Genomic DNA, 22,430 nt, shown 5'->3' on the forward strand with positions numbered 1-22,430 from the left:
CCTAAAATTAGTTTCCCTCTGGGATGTCCCAGCCGCTGTGTCCTTGCCAGGGCACAGGCGCTGTGTTGAGCCTGCCCGGCTGCTGCCACCGTGGCCACTTCCCTCCCAGGGCTGGGGGTGTGGAGCCCCTTTTGCTGCTCCCATGCCTCTGGGATCTCCCCAAGACCCACCCCTGGGTGCGGTTGAACCGTACTTCTCCGAGTCTCTTCAGGTGGCTCCTGCGGCCGCAGGCTGCTCTTTGCAGGATGCCGCCTGCAATGCTCGGAGCCCCAAGTGAGACCCAGGCACCTTAAAACACAGCCTAGGAACCTGTGAGCTAGTGGGGTGTTGAGGACTTGCCCCCCATCCTGCTCTCTTTGCCTGGATTTCAGAGGGGGTATGGCGAGGCAGCGGATCAGGTGTTTTCCAGAGATAGTGAGTTCCCTGGGGATTTGGGTTTTCCAATACCAGCTCGCCCGCCTCGCCGTCCCCCCGCAGCAGGGCAGCACCATCCCGCCTACTCCCACCCAGTGCTCGGAGGCACGTGGGTCCAGCAGGAGGGACACGGTGGGGACCCCAGGAGCAGCATCAGCTCCTCTGGCATGGCTGGGAGCGCTCCCTGTGCCGGGCCATCCCTCCCGCGCGGGTGAGCAGTACCCGGTTAATTAGAGGAAGGGATGAATAATTCCTTTTTATAATGCAACGTCGCGCGGCAGATGCCGTCTGCCTTGTCTCGGCGCACCGCGCGCGGGAGCCCGCGTTACTCTGCTCTCAGCAGAGTTATTTATACACTGGGACATTTTTCAAAGCGCCGCTTTGATGGTCTTCCACCAGCTCGGAAAAAAAAGTAGTCCATCCCAAAATAACCCGAGTGAAAGTCACAGCTCTTCATTACGCACATCTTCAACCGGGGGGCTCAGAGAACAAAAACCCGTCACATTCCTCCCATCAAATCCACCCTTTTCAAGTGCATTTCAAATGGGTTCAAACCGCCGCCGCGGCGGCTAGACAAGTGCTAATGATGCTGCAGGAGCATCCCACCCCGATTCAGGCCGGGAAGAGGGATAGAGCTGGAGGGCAGTGGGTTTTAAGCAGCTTTCAGAGCCCACAGATGTTTTGGAGTGCCCAGGATGGGGTAGACCCTGCAGGGACCACAGTGGGGTGTGCTGGGGGAAATGTGGTCCCTTTCTTGCCTGGTTTTTCTTGCTGCAGGGAGCAGCAAGTTTCTCCCCCCAAACCAGGCTTTGGAGGAGGGGAATGAACATCAAATATTTTTTTCTGAGGAACTGGAGCAAAAAAACCCCAGCACCCACTTCCCCATCGCACCCGCATGCACTCACCCCTCAGGTCTGGTTGCTGTTAAAGGGAAAAAAAAAAGGGGGGGGGGGGGAGAGAAGAGATTTGTAGGTGGTGACAAATTCCTGTAAAAACGTTTCTGACATGAAGCCGTCTCCCATCCAAGTTCCCTCCCAGCAGAAACGGCAAGTGGCTCCCCCCCACTCCCATGCCTGGCAAAGGGCCCGAGCTGCTCACCCCCCTCTGCCCGCCAGGGGCTGCGGGGCTGAGGGCCAGTGGGTGCCCTATGGAGCAGCACAAGGGGCTCAGGCTTCCCCCCCATTGCCCAGGCTCTGGTGTGCGCTGTGCTGCCTCCACAGCCAGCCCAGCTCTCCAAAATACTCTCCCCCGCACTGGGTGAGGCACCCTGGGTGTTTTGGTGGGGGCTGCTTGCTGACCCCGGCCATGGGGTGCCCTGAGCCAGACCAGGCACCGTCTACACCCAGCACCACCCGCTGCCAACGCTGCGGGACCCCCAGCACTGCATGGCACATCGTGGCAGCTTGCCACCCTGCTGTCAATCATGCCCTGGTTGTCAATCATGCTCTGCCTGTCAATCATCTGCCCTGATTCCCCTCACCAGCCCCCATGGGAAGAGGACTAAGGGGTGTTGGGACCCCTCAGAGCACAAGGCATGCACTGCGTCCTGGGAAAGATGGAAACTGAGGCAGCCCAGGACACACACCAATCTCCCCAGGCGTATAATGCCCCTGGGGGCTTGGCTCGCTCTCTGGATCCCCAGGGCCTTGCCTGCATCAAGCTAGGCACTGGCTGGCTCAGTGGCCTGCAGCCCCTCGGCCTTGCCAGGCAGCCCCTTGCCCTCTCCTCCAGGGGCTCAGCTCCACCACCCACAGCTCTGCGTGGCGGCCAGCCCAGCGTGCCGTGGCTCCAGGGCTGCTGGCACTGCCTGACAGGAGATCGACAGCTCGCTGCTGGCAGTAGGGAAGACTCTCTACCAGGGAAACCATTTCTTTAGCCTCCAAATCTTCCTGTTGCAGCATTTCTGCAAGGCTGGAGCATTTCTCCTGGGAGAGCCTGGAGCTGGAAGATGCTCAAGTGCCCAGTATGGGGTGAAGCTGCCTGTGCCCCGTGCTCAGCAGGGCACAGCCCCAGGGGCTGGCACAGCCTGGCACCTGGCCAGCTGCCTGGCAGGGGATAACCATGTTGGGTGTGGCCACAGGTCCCAGGCCATGGGATCCCAGCCCCCATATGCTTTTGGTTTCTTCCAACAGCACCAGAGTCCTCCACTCCACCCCCCCAGGGCTGCAAATTTGGTCCATGTTGCTGCAGATGGCGAGTCAATTGAAACCATCTTTTTTTCCGCCCCCGGCAGGACCATGCGGTTCCCAAGCCAGAAACAGGCTCTGGTCAAAACAACATCCAGGTGGAGCAGCCGAGGGATAAGGGGGACACATCCTCTTCCCCACCCACGCTGGTCCCATGGGGCTGGGCGGGAAGAGTGGCCAGGGTGACAAGGCCACCCATCCAGGGACACAGGGACTCCATGCCACAGGACAGGAAGGGTGCTGTCACTGCCCAGCGTGGGATGCCATCAACCCCCCGGGGAAGGGGCCCCCACACCTCGGCTGCCCTCCTCCTGCCCCTGGAGCATCCCCTCAGCAAACAGGCAGGCTGCCGGGGGGGCCGCAGCGGTACCTGCTACGTGCCGGCAGGATGCTTCACCGTGGTCTTGCCTGTCCTCCCCGCCACAGCCCCACAGCTGAGGCTGGAGCTGGGTGGCCACGGGGCTTTTGGATGTAATCGTTTACACGGGGAAGGGAAAACTATTCCAGCGCAATTCCAAAGCATTTCAGACACACATAGTAGCTCGGGAGAGGACAGACCAATACAGCAGGGAAGAGAAGGGGAAGCAGCCATGTTAACACTCCTGTGCAGAGCAGGGAAAGGTGATGGAGAGGAGCATAAGCACACGCTTGTGCGCACGTGTGGGTGCATAAGCACACACATGCATATGCAGACATACAGGCAGCTGCACAAGCACGTATGCGCATGTCCATGCGTGTGCCCGCACTCCCTGCCCCAGGGGGTGGCAGGGGGATCACAGGAGCACCAACCCCATCCACACCAAGCCCTGGGGTCAAGCCGAGCTCCCCAGGTACACGTTGCCACATCAAGCACTCCAGACCAGTCCCCCTGCACCCCAGGTCTCCAGAAGCCCCAACCAGGGGCACAGGGATGTTCTGCTGCCTCTGAGCAGCATTTTGGCCACTGTGCAAGCTGCCAAGCAGGCAAGCAAGGCACGCCTGGGGCTGGCCCTGCAGAGCGCTGAGCTCCACCACGGGTTGGTAACTCCAGCGATTAACAAATGCTCAGGAGAGAGGCTGTTTGCGCTAACGACTTGGCCGGTTTCCTCGCCTCAATTAGCACGCAGGAGCTTGCGATGCTTGGAGGGCCTCCTGGAAAGCTGGGGCAGAGCAGGCTTGGGAGTTTTAATATTAATAATGCTGAAAGCTAGCCAGAAAAATCCCAAACCTTAAACCCAGACCTTTAATTCTGTGCATCATAGGTGCTGGAAGGAGCTGCAGCCTGGTTGGTGCCAAGGCCCTGAAGGTCACCCTGCAGCTGACCCTGGGCCTGGAAGAAGTCCTGGGCTGCAGCCCTGCTGTTTCCCAAGAAAGGACATTGGGTGTCCCCCTTGCCCCCCAGCCCAAGGTCTCCACGTACTCTGGGGCTTGGAGACCTTTCTCTTCCCCCATCATTGACAGAGGAGAGACCCTGTTGCTGCATAGCAATAGGGAAACTGAGGCACAAAAGCATTGCAGCACAGATGTGCCTGTCCAGAGACTGGTCTGCATCTCCTCCTGCCAGTGGCCTGCTCCAAAAGCCTCTCTCCCATGCTCTGCTTCCTGCTGCACCCCTGCTAGGACCCGCACCAGCCTCATCTGGCATTTCAGCCATGGGCCAGCACTCTCCTGGGGCAACCTGCATCAGGATCAGGCCATCAGAAGAGGCAGCTGCCCTGTCCCCAAGGGAGCCTGGCTGCTCAGTCCCAGCAGGACAGGTGCCCAAAGGAGCTCTCTTCTGCTCAGGGAGGGTCCTGCCTTGTCACTGTACACTTCTGGGGCTGTCCCTGTCCCACTGTTTCTCCCCCCTGCCATCCCCACAGGTCAGTCCCCAGGGAGGCAGGGACACTGTGTCCCTCTGAAGGCAGTGGGCCATGGTGCATTCAGTCACGAACAGCCACGTTATATATGCCTAAATTGGAGGCACGGGTGCTGGCAGGCACCCGTGCCTCCATGCCCTGCTCCAGCGCCTGGCGCGGGGGCTGGAGGGCATGTTGGACAGTGGAGGGGCTGCATACCCCCCACACCACTGCTTCTCCCTTTCCCTGGGTGCCCAGCAGCAGTGCCTTCCCTCAGGAAGGAGGGCTTTGACCCATCCACCATGTGGGGTGGGCCAAGACCCCAGGACCCCCATTAAAGCCTTGTTCCAGGAGGTGGCCCTGCTTTGGGCACCCCTGTCCAGCAGTAGGGGACCCTGTTCCCCCACGGTGTGCTCCTGGCTCTGCACCGCAGCCGATCTGCCAGAGGTACCAGCTGGGGCTGGCTCAGCTCCTGGCACTGGGGCAACACTTCATCGCAACAAAGAGGGCGCGAGCCTGGCAGGAGCCTGGAGAACGCTGTGCTGTGCCCACCGCAGGTGGCCCCCCCTCCTCTGGCCTGGGGCATCGACCCTTGTCAAGGAGATGCGCTGGGAAGGGGATCGATGAGCTGAGAAGAAACTGAGCTGCAGAAATGCACTTTATCGATCCGTCGAGCCCACCTGCTGGGAAGCACACCCCCCCCCCCCCCCCCCATTTACAGCCCAGAGCAGCAAAGCACTTTGCCACGTCCCCAGTCGGGTCGTGGAGGGAGGCAGGGGAGGCTGCCGCAGTGTACGGGGGTCCCCGCCGCAGTGCACCAGGCCTGTCTCCTACTGCCATTATCCTGGGGGGGGGGGGGGGAGAGGAACTGAGGCAGAGAGCTGTCACTCTCAGGTTGTTTCGACCCACCCGGCTTCCTCTGCAGAGCTGGCGGGGAGGGGCTGCAGCATCCTGGCACCCAGCCCTGCGCCCACTCTGCCCCCAAGCCCGGCACAACGACTTCGGCTCCCGGCTGCGCACAGCGAGGCTGGGGGGCTGCACCCACCCTGCCTCGAACCCCCTGCTGGGGCCAGACCCGCGGCGAGGCTCGGGGACCCTTGCACGGAGGCAACGCGCGTGTGAAGGGCGTGCGACAGCCGGGCCACGCCTGCCACCTGGTGGCACGGCCCGGGGACACAAGGACGGACCCCGACCCCTCTCCGGTCCCCAGCCCGCAGCTGCCGCGCACGCGAGGCCGCGACGCCCGAGGCAGGGGCAGAGGGTTTCCCACCCTCGGCTCAGCCCGAGCCAGGCATCCCCCAAAACGAGGCAGCGGCCTGTGGCAGGAGGCCCCGAGGCAGAGGGGGCAGGAAGCAAAGCAGGGCTCAGCCCACCCCCTGAATGGCACCCCCAAGGAGCTGAGGCACCCAGAGAAGGGCCTTCTTGCACAAGAAGGGTTGGTGGAGTCGCTCTTGCTCCATCTGAATTTCCTATGCCCACCTGGATAGCGCCGGCCTGGCTACTCCACGGGGAAAGACCATTCCTGGCTCGGCTTCCCTGGCCAGAAGCACCAGCAAAGGCAGAGGTCAGGGCGAAGCCCTTCTGGTCCCCGTGGCTCTTGGGAAGGAGGCGAGGGTGGTACCGAAGACAAGAACAGGCATAGGAACAGTAACCTAACTGATGCAGAAGAAAAACCTCTGGGACAGGAGGTGGTTTACCACCACCCAGCCTCTAGCAGCTTTGTGGCACCGTGTGGGGGAAGGGCAAGGCCAAGCCCCAGTGGAGCACCCAAACCCTGTGCCACACAGGCTGCCTACACTCCCCTTCAGTCCACCACCCACTGCAGGAGCAGCTGGTAACAGTCAAGACTCCCTAGAGCAGGACCTGCACGCTGCAGAAGGCACCTGTGCTGGTCCTCTCCTGCTCCCATGGCTACAGCAGCAGGTGGTACAGGGCACACTCCGGTCCTCCACCAGCCAGCGTTAGTGCTGAAGCTGTACCGAAGTCTCTCGGAACAAGGCACAGCACCATGCAGGGATCCAAGGAAACAGGTGAGTGAAGGGCTGTGTGGAGGTGGGGCTCCAGGATGAAGTCTCTCATCAAGGAAGAAGCAGAACCACAGAAAGGACAAGTAGCATTGGCAACTTATTCTTCATTTACCCACCGAGAAACAGAATTAGGATCGTTTTTGGATGTATTTCTTTTGGAAATGAGCCAAACTGGCAACTAGAATCAAAGTCTTCAAAAAGTCTATACAAAGATGTATCATACAAAATGTACAGGAAACTTCTCCAAAAAAAAAAAACCCAACAAACAAAACAACACCAAACCCGACAGACAATACAACAAAAGGGGAGCAGACAGTGTGAAACTACAGCTAACAGGTCCTGGCCCCGCTCTGGAGGGCAGAAGCGGCATCTGGACAACACGCTCCAAACACAAAATACATACACTATATACACGAGCGTATAAAGATCAGCATCCCCTTTGGTCTAACCAGGAGCTCTCCAGCATGAAGTTGGGGCAGTTCCAACAATCTGCTCATGGAAGTGTTACATGCCGAGAGGGGAAAAAAATCCAAGGGAATGAAATGGTCAACTCTAAACCATAACCAGAATACAGCCAGGTCACCAAGGCTACAGAGTTTAACAGTCAGTTCTGGCTAACAAGTGCTTTGCGGGCATTACTCCATCTCTGTGAAGCGAGCGAACATGGCTTTCCGCACCGCGTCCTTGTATGAATCTGCAGTGGAGACACCGTAGGAGCTGCCCTTGGCTCCCAAGCCAGCTCCTCTCATTCGTACTTGGGCCTGCAGGGGAAGAGAGACACGCTTCAGCTCTGCAGTGTGAGGCCACGCCACCGCGCAGGACACCACAGAACACCTGAGCGGCCTGGCCAGCTTCTGACACTCCCCCGAGATGCCACACGGCCACCCAGAGCTCAGCCCGCACACAACATCCCACGCTTCACACCGCTCCGAACCCACACCACCCTCAGCAGCACTGGGGCACACGGCCACAGTGCCTCTCAAGAGCAGACTTCTGAAGAAGGAAGCACAGCCCTGCCTGTCGAGTCCCAGCTCTGCCCCAGCTTTAGCATCTGACAGGACAAGGAAGAGCGGGAGAACAGAGGTAGCTTTGCTGTGGATGGCAGTTTCTTCCACAAGAGATCTTCAGCAGTGAGTGCTTCTGGATTAAAAAAAAAAAAAAAAAAGGCACCAAACCTCATCAAGGAAGCATCCATGTCTACTCACCTCAATGGGCGCTGTGATGCCCTGACATTTTCTTCCCAAGCCCGAGCCTTCCCTCCAGCCCATGGCCTGCAGCATCTTGTTGCCTATGTTACTGTTGTCAAGGCCATCTTTGGTGGGCTGCTCGTAATTACTGTAGGAAGCAGAGAGAGTTAACTGAATTGCTCATCAGGTACTGCGGCAGTCGCTGAGGAGCTTTCGGATACGTACACTGTGCCGGCATCATAGACCTTCTTGCGCTTCGGCTCCGGGGGCTCCGGGATGCCATACTTCTCCCGCCTCTCAGCCGCTCTGTCTCTGTATTTCATCTGCACGAGGTAACCACACTTAGTATGGACTTAAAAACACCTGTTCGCCTGAGCTACAGAAGCAAGCTAAATGCCTGCTATTGAAGAGCTGCCCACTGCAGCCTGCTAAAACATGGTTTGACTAACACCACAGAAAGGCAACCCTCAAACCCGAGTCCCTGGAGCACACCAGAACCTGCACTGGGGTAGGACGAGCCCAGCCCCAACACCTGCTGGATTAGCTGTTGACTGCCACCCCAAGGTTTCTGGTGACAGTCCAGCAGCCCTGAGCAGGAGGTGGAAGGATCCTTCCCTGCTAAGCAGCCAGTGTGGGACACAGGACACTCTTCTCTCCATGTAACAGGACAGCTCTGAACCTTCACCTGAGAAGGGGCTGGCTTACAAGGGTTATCTCGAGTGACATGTGCCAGGATAAGGAGAGCTCAACGTATCATCCACGCAGGTTTTCCATTAGCTACTCATCTGCCCATCTAAACACTGACCTCTCTCTCACGCAGCTCCAAGGCTTCAAGTTCCTGCTCTGAAAGCTTTGACCTCCTATAGATATCCATGTTTTGCTGAAACAAGAAGAGATTCACATTAACAACACGAAATGCACAACAGCTCTTTTTACGTAAGCACCTGACTTCTGGGAGAGCAACAGGAACACACGCATCATGGCTTTGAACTGCGGCAACCAAGGGCCTTCCTGACAGCACAGAGCAACTACCTTGTGCAAGTCAGACAGCTGCTGGTGCCGAATCAGAGCATCTTTGTTTGGGAACTGCCTTCTGCATAGCAGACAAGCCATCTTCTTCCAGTCAGTCAGCTTCTCTTCCTCATTCTCCATTCTCTCCAGCAAGTCCTCATCATTATCGCTATCACCACTGTAGGCAGCCACGAGGCCACGCTGGAAAGGAAGGACAGCGTTAAGGGGAGTGCAACAGTGTCACCACAAATGGAGGCTTTAGATGTGTTTGCTGCACAGAGCGGCAGCACTCTCTCATTACTAAGGATGAAACGCAACTCAAAAGAACCACATACTACAGCGCCTGCAAGACTTAGCTCCCACTAGCCCAACAACAATTTGAGTACAGTGTTTTTAGAAACCTCAAAACCTCGATGGAGCTCTTGAGGCTAGAAGAAATCACAGCTTTTCTCAGTGTACCTCAGTCACCCAGCCTGCTGCGCGTGCACCAAACCACTGTAACCACGACAACCTTTTACAGATGATGCCGTGGAAATGCACATTGGAAAGCAAGTATCGGCTAGACCTCATCTAAACAGCTGTACCAGTAACCCTTGGGAATACCTCTGTCAGGTATCCCATACTAACCTTCAGTGGATTTTCATCGTCCCCGTTCTTCATCACCTCTGGCAAGATCTGCTGTCTCTCAGACAGAGCTCCCTGGATGAGACAAGAATGCCATGAGCACCGAGCTCTCTGCCATACCACATCCCGCTGAAAACTACTGCCACCACCTTCACCTTTTTCTCAAAGAGGGCAAAGCCTGCATCTGCAGCCGCTGACTCCTTCCGCTCCTCCTCCCTGGTGCTCAGTGGCTGGAAGCTATTCTTGAAGTTCTCCTTCTGCTTGTTCAAGCTCTTTGCCCAGCGCTCCATGTCTTTAGCAATCTGAAATGCAGAGTGGTTTGCTCAGACAGCTCCCTCACAGCTATCAATCTCCTGTAACACAGACTCAATCTTGCACACAGTTTCCAGAACAAGTCAACCCACTACCTTTTATTTTTAAATCACACGACACTGGATGTAGTGCAGCTGTTTCCCTGTATACAGCGTTCAAAGATACCGCAGCCTGCTTGTTTTACTGTAGGAACCCTTCTTATCAATCTAATCCTCTAAGTGACAGCTCCGTTATACTCCCACTGGTCCTGGCATGATTGCACATGCGTTCCTCCTATGCAGAGCTTATTTCTGCACTGAAGCCTTGCCAACTCCACCTCTCCTCAGCCCTCTACAATGCCTGCAAATTGCAGGCACGCACCCCACCGAAAAACCTAGGATTTCCTTTGTCATGAAGAAGAACTATTATACCATCCCACAGAAGACCCAAGCCCAGTTACAGTCCCATTTTATCTTTTACCTGTTGAGCTGTTTTACTTTTAGGCTTCTCTTTCTTCTCCTTCACTTCTTTGGTGGTGGTTGTGGTAGCTGTTTGTTGGTACGTGACACCTTCCGCAGCAGGCATGTAGGTCTCCTTTTCGCCATCCCAGTAAAGATACTGCTGGGTTAAGGCATTGTAGTAATACTGCCGGAGAGAAAAGAGTCAGACAGTTAAACATGTCACAGGAGCTAAGTGTCCAAGGGAGAACCCAAGCAAGCTGTCCGACTCAGACTACCACATCCAATTGGAAGGTATTTTGCAGAGTCCAAACAAGCTTTGCAGACTCCACAAAGGAGTCAAAAGGCATGAAGTGGCTGAAGCCTCTGTCCCAAACACGGGCATCCTGCCCAGCAGCACCATGGAGAACCTTTTGCATCTCCCAAGAGACGACCCACCAGAGCCCAGAGCTGGGTGCACTTTGCTGGGCACTCTGCAATGAAATAGCTCAATTACAGCATCTGTGACAAGTGCTAATCCTATATGGGCCAAATGGCGAGAAACATTAAGGAGAGAAAAATGAAGGGCTATACCAGAGGGAAGTCAAGTCCCAGCCCTAGGCACACTGCTGAGAGTTATCTGCTACATTCAGTATTTTGTGCACCTCACTCATATGAGAGACTAGGAGCTAATGGACCTCAACAGTTAAGACAGGTGGGAAGAACTTGTGTTTACCTGGGAATTAGGATCATAGTAGAGCCCTGTTATAGGATCATAATAATATCCTGAAGATTCATCATATTGGTAGGTGGAAGTGTCAGGTACAGCTGTAAAAAAATTAAAGTGTGGGACATGGTCGTTCCAGTCAAATTCAGACCGGTATCTTTCTACATCTTAGATAAAATTCTGAGATTAGCAGCCATGATGGCAGACATGCCTGTAAAGGGCTCTTAATCGTCCATGCAGAATATGCTCTCCAGGGACAGCTTCACCACTGACATATAGTGATGGAGCACTCAGCCAAAGCCAAGTCTCTCTCTTGCTACACAGTGATATATACCTGTGCCCAAGAGCAGCTCTGGATCACTTACCGTACTTGGTTCCAGGGACTACGCCAGTCGGGGGAGCCGTTTGGGCCTGAGTGCTAGTGGTAGGTGGTGCTGATTGTGTCTGAAAAAAAACCCAAACCAGGAACCTCAATTAGACAATCTGTCATCGAGGAGCAACACAACAAGGACAGCCAGCCAAGGCACGAGCAGCCCACACCACGCATACAACAGCCAGCTGCTCTTCACCAGAGCACTTAGCACTCACCTTTAACAAAGAACAAAACTCATTACAGAAAAGAAATGGCAGATGACATACAACCGCAAGCACCGTGACTAACCCACGGACACTCAGCAGCTTTGCTGTACCACCCGCTTTGAAGAGCAAAGGCCACAGCTAAGCCAGATATCCCACATAACCCTGGCACTGAAAGCAAGGAGTAATTAGTGCTGTAATTACCGGAGAGTCAGGTGAGTTTGTCTGTTGATTATACAACTGAGGACTCTGGGACACAACTGCAGCTGTGGTGGTAGTGACTGGAGCTCCTGCCAAAAGAGAGCAATAATGGATAAGCCAACTAATTTGTAAAACTGTACTTCATCTGAGGGCTAAAATTACTTTGTTTACAGTTTCAGCTCCTAATTCCAGCTCCAGCAGCCAAACAAGGCAATAAACGTTCAAAACGAGACAGATACACAGTGGGTATTTTCTACCCAGACAAGGAACAGTTTCCTTTTCAGGAGGAAATATTCTGCTCCCAAAGTCAGCAATTCCTGGCCTCCAACAGCTGCTAGCACTGAAGATTTGTCTAGAGCTGCTTACACAGTTCTCCTTAGTTCAAGGCTTTTGTCAACAGGCTGAAACAGAGGCTGCTCTCTCATCTTGCAAACTAGAGGTCCCACTTGAACAAATCTGTTATGGTTCTCTAGTAACGTGCACTCATTCAGACAACCTGAGAGCAGTATGAGCCAAGTCTCCCTTTACCCAGCAAACTAACATAAAGGCCAAGGTAAAATTACAAACGACAGCACCTCCCCTGTGCCGGAAATACTACCTGATATGGTAGCCGTGTCGGTGTCCAACACTCCTCCTTGATTTTGGTAGTACTGCTGATAATCCTGGGAGTACTGTGAAGGGAACAAATGACAATACAAGATGAGCAGATGCCCAAATTACAACAACCTACCGGTTACAGCACAACTGCCACTACTAACCTGAGCATACTGTGTGTAGCCATCCTGTCCTGACTGGAGGTAGCTATAGTCAAGGGTGCTGCCTTCTCCAGTCTGTGGCTGAAATTCAAGCAGGTAATTTTTGTCAGCGACAGGCAAGTTAGCACATTTAAGAATTTCAACACTGCTTAGGCTCCAGCCTAATCGTCAAGGCAGATGTCTCATAGCAGCTTGGGTCAGTTCAACCAAGCAAGCAGGTGGCAGTGAAATTATAGGTGCTACGTTTTCATCTTCAAGAAAGCAGGACTACGAAGAACAGCCTCCAAATCATACCTGAGTGGAGGACCACTGAGCTGCAGCAATGGCTGTACTTGCCACAGAGAAGGCGCTGACTCTGTTACCATCCGGGAGAAGCAAGTCTCTGTAACCACAAAAATCGTGCATCTGAGTAATTACTGCTTTTTTCTGAAGTCTCTCCCTATGCAAAGGGGTAGAGTCTGCCCTTACACACGTATTTCTTGGCAGTTACGAAACACGTTGATTGTAATGAATGAGCCAAAGCACCGCTTGGCAAGTAAAGGAACTTTCTGTTCATTGTTGTACAGTCAACAAGTTCCTAGGTCTCCTAGGAAGCAAGCATGCCGTCTAAACAAGCAGTTACAATGCTTTATCTTCAGAGGACTGGAAATAGGGGTGGTAGGAAACACCACTTTCACTCTTCTCACACAGAGTGAAGAGCAGGATGCATTCAACACAAGACCCTTAAGGGAAGCAAAACTCTGGAGTGACAGTAATCTCAGTAACAGCCTGGGTGACAACAACAAATCTTAATGCAAATGGGGTGGGGGGTATCAAAAAAAATAAAATCCACTGCTATTGCAACTCACTTTCTGGCACTCTTTGCAAAGTCAACGCCAATTGTTTTGCCATCAATTTTTAATGGTGGCTGAAGACTCTGTAAAATCTGCAGCAGTTGAGAAGCATCCTACAACAAGAAATACTCGTTATTATGAAAGGCAGGTTACTGAGGAGGATTCAGAAGTTCCCAAAGCTCCAGGTACAGCCACTGAAAGCAGCTAAATCTTTAAGAACACCTCCATCTCCTCATACTATGCACATGTACAAGAGCACAATGGGACTGATCACAGCCCATGTGGAAACAATGCAGGTTTCCCTGGGCCACTGAGTATTAACCATCTTGTAAAAATCTTAGCTTTATAAAGCAAATATTTGCCCCAAATTACACTAAATGGAAGGGCAGCAGACTGAGATCAGGCACTCGTTTTTATCCAACAACAAACTGTTCCACCCTGCCTAAAGCAGGTCCAAACAGATCACGTTGCTGACTGAGTTTGTGATATGCAGGAACAGAGATTCTACTGCAGGTATTTGCCCCCCCCCTCACAGTTAAGAGATTTTCCTTGTACCTCTCATTGCAATTTCCCATATCTCAATTTATGGCTGTTGCCTACTGTCCTATCCTTGCGTAGCCTCAAGAAGAGTGTCTCTGCTGTCCCTACACCCTCCCACTGGATGCTGCAGAGAACAACAAGATTCCTCTCCTTTCTCTTCTCAAAGTGGAAGAAGCCCAATTCTGTGGGCACCTTCCCCCACATTGTATACCCCGGATACTAGTTCTTTGTGATCAAAATACGATCCTAGATCATTATTTTTGTGATCCAAGCGTGAAACTAGCCTTCAATCCAGAACAGCACTCTGCTACAAAAATAACTTTCCAACATGCTCATAACATCCTACCACACCTTCTTTCCAAACTGCAGCTAATGATGAAAGGCTTTGACACTGTGAGTGTCAATTAACCCTCAGTGAACTGGGGCAGCCCTTCAGAGAGCTCAAAGGCTCTAAATGCTTCAGCTACAGAAGCGCCGTAACAAGCTGTTTCTCTCCAGCACATCAGTAAGGCCCTCACCATGGCAGAAGACAGCTGCACAAATGCAAAGCCTCTGTTTTGCTGAGTCTGCTTGTCTTTGATAAGACGGATATTGTTGACTGCCAGAGATGCGTATGGAGACAAGGCAGTCATGATGGATTCCACCACTGTGTGAGGAGCAATGTTTCGGAGAATGATGGCTGAGGAGAAAAGAAAGTATGGCATTAGCTGTGCACGTAATGGCTTCCCAGAGTACTTCAAGTTCTTCAGTGGGCAGTCTGAGGCACAGGAAGGATTTTAACACCTATGTTTACATTTCACATTATACAACAAGTCACAGACAACTTACTATCACAGTAATAATCCACAGACTGAACGGCTTCTGCTGCTCCAGGTGGTACCTCCTGTTCTGAATCTTTGTAAGAAGAGAAAGATATTTCAGTCACAACACGGCTCATTCACTCAAACTCAGCATTTCACAAGCCAGCCTAGGACGTACAGTGAACCTTCCTACACAGGACACAAAGTTTCCCACAAAATCCAACACAGCCAAAGAGATCAATGCAACATACCAAATTTGTCCGCTCCACAGCGGAAGCATTTTAGCCTCCTTCTGAAGTTGTAAAGGCAGCACTATGAGGAACAAGAATAGTCTAGTAAGAACTTGGGTAATTTGATTAACGCTGGCATTTGCCATACAACAAAAACCAGATATTCACACGAAGTAATGTAACAAAGCTAAACACACCAGAATAATCTAGACAGCAAAACCTGCCCTCGTCCATGTCACAGCTGCTTTTCAGAACACCCCAGCTACCTTCTCCCTAGTCCTCCTGAATTAGTTATTTTAACTGCACGGTCTTCAACTTTACAATTCGAGGCATAACAACTACTTTAAAAAGCACAGTGTTAAAATGAAACACGGGCTGGAAAACAAGTTATCTTCATGGGCAAAAAGTGTAGTTAAAGCCTGTCAAAACAGCCTGGTCTTCACCTTACTAAATCATCTCCACTCAGAGGGGGTCAAACAAGGAGCCCGCGGTACCTAGCAGACCAGCAGCAACTCCACACTAGACTAGTCATCACCCAACGGCTTCAGGTTCTAGCACAACTCACTCTCCAACCTCCATGTCTTCTGGGGCAACATCTCTATCACTCCGTCTACTCTGCCACCAGAGGTACAAAACCTTCTCATTCCTGCATCTGACTACTCCTACAATGTCATACGGACCAGGAGCACAAGCGGGTCTGACTCACGTATCGCTTTGTTCAAACCACCGAGCTGGTACCAAGCACTGAAGCTGAGGCATGCTCCCTCCAACAAAACCATGCACTGTTACCTTGTTGCAAAGCCAGTCCTCAAATTTAGGCCTCGGGTTGCTGTAGTGCATCGCAATCTGCTTCCCCTGAATCACCAGCTTTTTCTGCAAAAAAAGTGGTTTCAATTATTCCTGTATCAAGGCACACGTGTCCATTTTCCCATGGCAGAGCACCCTTCGGAGGAATCAGTGCTCCTGAATTAAATGGACAACATAGGGGGAGGATGTGGAGGACAACCACCGCCACCTACACCCTTCCCATCCAATCCTGCAGAGAGGAGGACGAGGGCAGTAAGAGAATGGGATGTGGAGCAAAGATAAACGGAATCAGGGAGTGTTGAAAAAGCTGCCAAACACTAAACGCTGACATGGAACCAGAAAGTGTCTCGAAGGAGACAAAGTCCTAGTCTGCTGCGTTCAGGATTAACACATTTTTAGGAGTCTCTTTGCCCCCACATTTCTATTCACTTCTGGTATAGCACTGAGCGACTTTTTAGACATGTCCTTAGGTGACTGCTTCACTTCTTCCCCTACTTCAAATACCCCAGCCTTTTAACAACCACATTTGGATTACTTTTCCAAGCACTTTCTTCAGAAGTGTCCCTTTGAAAATACAGTAATTCCTCCCAAAGGGACCCCGCTTAGACTTCCTGGAGGCTGGATTACAAGTGCCATCAACCGAAAATGTAACTCAGAGTGGTTTCCTTTGACTAATGCATCAGTTCAATTGGAAGCCTGCACAAGAGGTTTGTGTTCTTCATTCAGGCAGGAGCTCTCCAAAATGAGTAACTAGACTGCAAGTGAAGCTTCTCCAGGGGTAGGGAAAGTTCAAAATGCTTTCAGCACATCCTCTCACTCTGACTTTAGAGGAGTTAGGAATTTACATCTATTTAAGAAGCCTCAATTCTCAGCCTCACACTGCCAAGTGTGGGTATGCAGAACGCCCTTTCAAAACATGGCCATTGATATACTTTAGTCAAACAGGTGGAAGTACGTCTGAGGAAGCGCGTATTAGACGCCAAACCCCAGACATTTTAACAGAACTATTTTTATAGCAGGTTGGCTTACTGCAGAGGTATCACAGAAGTGTCAGGACCAGTGGCTTTTCTGACAACAGGATCTGACATAGATCTAGCACGTAGCATGAATAAGTCTCTCACATTCTGCACAACTAAATAGGGCAAAGCCATTTCTCCTACCGGCAGGAGGGAGGGTTGGAGGGCCCAGCACTCACTGGATATGCACACATAGAAACAAAGCTGCTGGCATAGTTGCAATACATCATTCTTTCATCTAACAGTCAGCAACCGGGCTGCTGGGGAGATTCTGTGTTTTCCCTACTACTAGGGTGGCTGGTTACTGGAGTGAATTTGAATATGTTTCAATAAATTATGCATCAGTATAGCTTTGTATATATTAAAATTATCTCATTTCTGAAAATATGCTCAGCATTAATTTCTTGATAGAAATCTTTCTGCTGCATCCACCAACCCTACTGAGCAGCACATCAGGAAAACAGAATTTGAACGCTGCTCTCTGGCTGGGGAAATCACCCATGGTACAGGACACAGGAAACCCTATTCCAGCATTAAGGCACACAACAACTTCCATCTGCTGGAACTAAGTGCCTATGAATCCCACAGGTGACATTTCTTTATGTGTAACACTAACAGAGCAGAATAGTATTCCTCACACTGCCTGGAAGCCTTCACATCAAATACTCATTTGTAAAAAAAAAAAAAACCAAAACCAAAAAACACACCAACAAAAGGCTTGACACACTTTGCTGACTTTAAGTGTATTAAGTTCTGTTGTTAAAACAGATGATGAATATTCAAAAAGGAGCAAAAGCAAGTGAAACTGTTTGCAGTGCAACAAGGAAACATAATTGGAAAAGAAATTAGAGGACTTGTTGCATTTTGGCTCCTTATCAAGGCATACTCCAAAAAAGCCAAAATACACATAACAGCATTACATATGCAAGAACTCACACTTTACCAAATGTAATTGGTATAAACATGCTTTTTATCTGGAAGAGCCAGTTCTCCCTCTTTAAATGGGGAACACACTATTGCCACTGACACTTCTCTTTCAGGGTTAATACCAATGAAATGTAGAGATCTGGTGCTCTCTCTGTCAACAGAGAAGGAAATATCAACTGGAAGTAAGTTAGGATTTTCTAAGGACTACTCGCTAAACCTTCATGAGCCAATTAAACTGAAACCAAGCCATTTAAAACAATGGCATGTTTTATCAGGAATCTCAAAATGGCCAATTTTCTCTCCTAATTTCACCTGATATTTGTCCTACTGTTACAATTTTAATATATACAAAGCTTTTATACTTTTAAATCACTGTTACAGAACAAACCACTCCTTCCACCTTTATTTTTTTCCCTTTTTTTTTTTTTTTTAAACTGTACAGACTTTTTCCATTTTCAGGAATATCTAGACTTGGTGAGTGAAGCAACCTGATTGGCTTCCATCCAGCTGGTAGCATCTTGAAAGTGATAAAACTCCACGAAGGCGAAACCACGGCTTACACCTAGAGACAGCATTCAGATATAGACGGGATACTTGTGTTAGTCAGTTCCTTTAAAACAGGTGAATCTCTCTCCAACTGCTTCATTACTTCACGACAAAGCAGCTTTACAAATGCGACGTCAACTGCTGGGATCTGCTTGTTATTTTGCCATGGCAAGGAACCAAGCTTCCTTAACTGGCTACATTTCACTCGATTTGAATCCATGTTTAAAGGTAACCATGCAACAAACTACATACTATTAAATGGGTTTATACTAGTATTACTTACCAATACCTGTTAACAAAAACCCCTGTAGACAGACTTCTTTAACATCTTGACCAGCTAGCTAAAAGTCTTCCAAAAAGCCACATTCCTTAGCCATGGCAAACCTTTTATGTTTTTTTTTATTGCATGTGCTTGCAGTTTGGGGACAATTCTGGATACTCTTTTGGGCTGGGGAAGAGGAAGGTGATGTCAAAAACTGGATTAAGAGCTCTCACCTGTCTTTCTCTTCATCAGCCTCACGTCTGCAGGCTGAGGACCTTCAAAGGATTCAATAAGCTCGCGAATCTGCGTGAGATTTTAATCAGACAGTTAAATTTTCACATCTTGGCAGACAGCTAGGACAGTCACAGACGCAACCTACCTTACAGTACCTGCAAGAGATACATAGAAATGTAACAGTCTCAACACTATCTCAGAGAAAAAGAAAATCTTTACAGAGAACCTAACAGGATACTGATGAGGACCAGAGAACCCACATAATGCTTTGCTACGTTAAACCAAGTGTTATCTTCACTTCACTTAGGCCACAGAATAATCCAGAATCTGAATCCCCACGATCTTGGATTCCCAGGTCATTTGTGTAAGATTTGGCAATACTGTGCTTGTTCCAAAGTTTTTATAAACAACACTGCTAGCATCCCCCTCCCTGCACATCTAAATAGCCCTGCCTCCTAGGAAAGAAAAACCAAGAACACTATACTGCGAGGCTCCATGATGCACGTATTCTTAAGCCTCACGCTACAGTTCTCATCTTCTAACAGTTCCCCTTCTGTTTTTCAGGAGATAAAAGTAGATTTGTGAAGAACGTATCATCAAACAAAAAGCTAAAGAGACATCAGTTCTTCAGTCATAAACAAGCTACTTAAGTTGTGCCACCGGCTACATAAATTACTGTGCAAAGGCATACAGGAAAAAGAAACACTTTTAATGATTTTTTTTTTTTAATGTCAGAGCAGACGACAAAAGGAGGTTTTTCAGAAGCCCTTACAGAATTCAAACTACATTACATAAAATAGGGCTGCTTAGTAGACTCAAAACTGATCTAAAGCTGCCTGTTTACATGCTGACTAGAACTGACATCTTCAGTATGAGCAGGTTTTCATGAAAAAAGTGGAAAAAGCTGAAAAATACATACACAATCAGAAGTGTTGAAGTAATGTTAACTTAAGAAAACAACTAGTAGTTCCAAGATGCATCTACGCTCTAAAGATGAGTCCAGAATTAAGCCTTCCTGTAAGTTATGCTACGGTTCTTTACACAACTGTAGAGCTACATTAATACCTCAGAAACAAAAACTGTTCTGAAATGTTCTGCCTATGTCTGACTGGGTTGTCTCATTTGGATGCAGCAGCCTACACTTTATCAAGCACTTACAAAAATGTTAGACCAGCACATCACGATGAAAAACAACTCAGTATTATAAGGGTAGTTAATAATTAAGAAAAATAAAAAAGACAAAATAAACTTCCATTGTAGAAACGGTGCAAAAGGATCTCTGCGTTAGCAATCAATGCACAAAGATCTCAGCGGCAGAGGTGGACTATGCCTGAAAACAAAGTGGAATAGCTTGGCTTTCACAGGGCTCCCCCTCACTCCTCAAGTAACAGTTGTGGGCTTGCATCTTGGTAACCAAAATAATCCAGCAAGGAAGAAAAAAAATTTTAAAAATAATTAAAAAAAGACGACAGCTCGAAGCTGATCACCTTCAACATCTTTTATTAAAAAAGTCAGATAACCATGTACCAAGCTCCTGTGCACTTGCTCCATCAGCTCCACAGCAGCCATTTTAGGACTTCCACGGCTGCACCCACACAAAGCAGTGTTGTGCAGGGTCGTACCCAGCTGAGGAGCCTTGTGTCTGTGTGTAACCCCATCACTCAGAACTACCGGCCGCAACAAAGACCTGGAAAAATTCAAGTAACTACCTCCTGTCTCTCTCCCCTTCCCCTCTCCCCGAGGTGGGAGGGGGCGGCGGGCAGGGAGAAGGAAAAAAAAAACTCTGCCTCTTCCCTCCTATACAAAAAACGGAAAAGAGCAGGTAGTTTAAAAACAGCTCTTGCAAGAAAGCATCCAAACATGCATGAAAAAGGACTATTTGCAGATTTTTCCGTTTGAAAGAAACTGGTTAACATTCAACTGACCTCTATTACTTAACAGTGACAGTTTAAATCCTTTCAGGATTCAAAATGGCAGCGCGACCAACATGTTGGAGACGGGGCCACCATGATGCAGCGTTCAACAAAATGGCAGCAGCAACTACCACACAGACCTGCTGCAGACTTCCCAAGGTGCAAGAAAAGCAAAGCCCCTTTCTGGCTACTTACATCGTTCTCTGTAACCGTGATGGGAAGGCCACGTAACATGATGGTTTTGCTCTCTTTCTCATCATTAATGTCATTCCTGTAGTCGTGCTCTCCATAGTCACCATCAGAATGGTATCCATCTTCTGATTTGTCACTGTTCCTGCGCTCTCGCTCCCTCTGAGAAGCCAGCACCCAGAATTAACCACTGCGATTTCTCGGAGCGTGCCCCCACAACGCCATAAAAACAAGGCAAAACAAAACCACCAACTCCCCGTACCACCATCTCTCTCAGGTTTGGTCTTGACGGCCTCAAGTAGAACACCAAGCTCAACGCCCCGTGATGCCAACCCTGGCACCAGGGAGAGGGCTGCCCCGGCTTCAGGAGGGCTCGTACCGGGACCCCGGGCTGGGGCGAGCCCACCAGTGCCCGCCCCAACCCCATCCGTCTCCCCGGGGCAGCCTGAGCTGCCCCCCCCCAGTGCTGCAGCGCCCAAGGCTCCGGCCCGGCTCGCCTGCCCCACTCACCTCAGGGCTATCATAATCGCGGCTATCGTAGTCTCTGTCATAGTCTCGGCTATCGTAGTCTCGGCTGTCGCGACTATCATAGTCTCGGCAATCACGACTATCGTAGTCCCGGCAATCGTAGTCTCGGCTGTCGCGGCTGTCATAGTCCCGGCAATCACGGCTGTCGTAGTCCCGGCAGTCCCGGCTGTCGCGACTGTCGTAGTCCCGGCAGTCCCGGCTGTCGCGACTGTCGTAGTCCCGGCTATCGTAGTCCCGGCAGTCCCGGCTATCGCGGCTGTCGTAGTCTCGGCTGTCATAGTCCCGGCTATCGTAGTCGCGGTAGTCATCGTAGCGGTCACCGCGGCGCTCCTCACTGGACCTCTTATAGTCAGAGTCCCTACGCCGGCTCCGGGACTCCCGCTCATCACGGTCCTCCCTCTCCACGATGGAGCCGTAGCGGCCGCTCCGCTCCGTCCTGCTCACGCTGCGGTTCACACCGGGCCGAGCTCAGAAAGAGAAAAGCCCGCAGCGACCCCCACCATCGCCCACCCCGCGGGGCCGGCCGGCCGCCCACCCCCTCCCCCCTCTCCATCCCTCCCTCCCTCCCTCCCCTCGCCCTCCCGCCCACGCTTACCGCTTGTCCGAGCCCATGACGCTGCCCACGATCCGCAAGCACAAAGCGCAGCGCTAACCACCACCACGGGGCGCCGAGCACACGCGCGCAACCCGGCGCTCCCTCGCCACAAAATGGCGCCGAGGTGACTGGCCGTCTTCTACCCAAGAGGGACCGCGGCTGCCGCCTGGAAGTTTCCAGCCGGTGCGCAGACGCAGGGATGGCCGCTAGGCTGGCTGGGAGCTGTAGTGCGGGGCGGGCCCCTCAGCCGCCCTGGGCGGGAGTGGGTCTGCGGGAGGGTTCTGCTGCTTCCCCGTGCCTTTCTGCCGGCCTGGGGTCACGGGGGGGCTCGGGTTGGAAGGGACCTGCAAAGGTCATCCGGCCGAACCCCCTTGTTGTGGGCAGGGTCACCTTCCGCCGGACCAAGTTGCTTAAAGCCCCATCCAACCTGGCCTTGAGCAGGGAGGGGCATGCACAACCTCTCTGGGCAACTCGGTCCAGTGTCTCACCGCCCTCATCACAAGAGATTTCTCCCTTATGTCCGATCTAAACCTGCCCTCTTCCGGGTTAAAACTGTTGCCTCTTGACCTGTCACTACAGACCCTGGTAAAAAGTCTCCGTCTCCTACAAGTCCCATTTATGTATTGAAAGGCTTCAATAAAGGTCTCCCTGGAGCCTTCTTTTCTCCAGGCTGAACAACCCCAACTCTCTCAGCCTGTCAGGTATGGAACCCTGAGGGACACTGCTCCTTAGTGGTTTCCACTTGGACATTGAGCCA

At 51.2% G+C, this 22,430-nt stretch overlaps 1 protein-coding gene across 2 annotated transcripts; it reads right to left on the reverse strand.

Annotated features, from left to right (window-relative positions):
- Positions 1-6,528: 6,528 nt before the first annotated feature.
- On the reverse strand, positions 6,529-21,767 carry RBM5 (RNA binding motif protein 5). Of its 2 annotated transcripts, none has more exons than XM_086470365.1 (24): positions 21,674-21,767; positions 21,061-21,523; positions 20,557-20,712; positions 18,448-18,517; positions 17,895-17,968; positions 15,446-15,529; positions 14,678-14,738; positions 14,455-14,520; positions 14,145-14,305; positions 13,102-13,199; positions 12,548-12,635; positions 12,257-12,334; positions 12,097-12,169; positions 11,502-11,587; positions 11,087-11,165; positions 10,731-10,822; positions 10,038-10,202; positions 9,422-9,568; positions 9,270-9,341; positions 8,664-8,843; positions 8,437-8,511; positions 7,857-7,954; positions 7,650-7,779; positions 6,529-7,205 (listed from the first exon to the last, which is right to left on the reverse strand). In XM_086470365.1, the coding sequence occupies exons 1-24, from the start codon at positions 21,688-21,690 to the stop codon at positions 7,080-7,082; spliced, it is 2,739 nt and encodes a 912-aa protein (XP_086326491.1). In that variant the 5' UTR covers positions 21,691-21,767; the 3' UTR covers positions 6,529-7,079. The 2 variants fall into 2 exon arrangements, with proteins under 2 accessions (XP_086326491.1, XP_086326492.1); XM_086470366.1 differs by having other exon boundaries at positions 11,502-11,584; positions 12,094-12,169; positions 20,557-20,717; positions 21,363-21,523; positions 21,674-21,765.
- Between the last annotated feature and the right edge of the window lie 663 nt (positions 21,768-22,430).

This window comes from Leptosomus discolor, chromosome 9 (assembly GCF_034619465.1).
Source record: "Leptosomus discolor isolate bLepDis1 chromosome 9, bLepDis1.hap2, whole genome shotgun sequence".
NCBI lineage: Eukaryota > Metazoa > Chordata > Aves > Leptosomiformes > Leptosomidae > Leptosomus > Leptosomus discolor.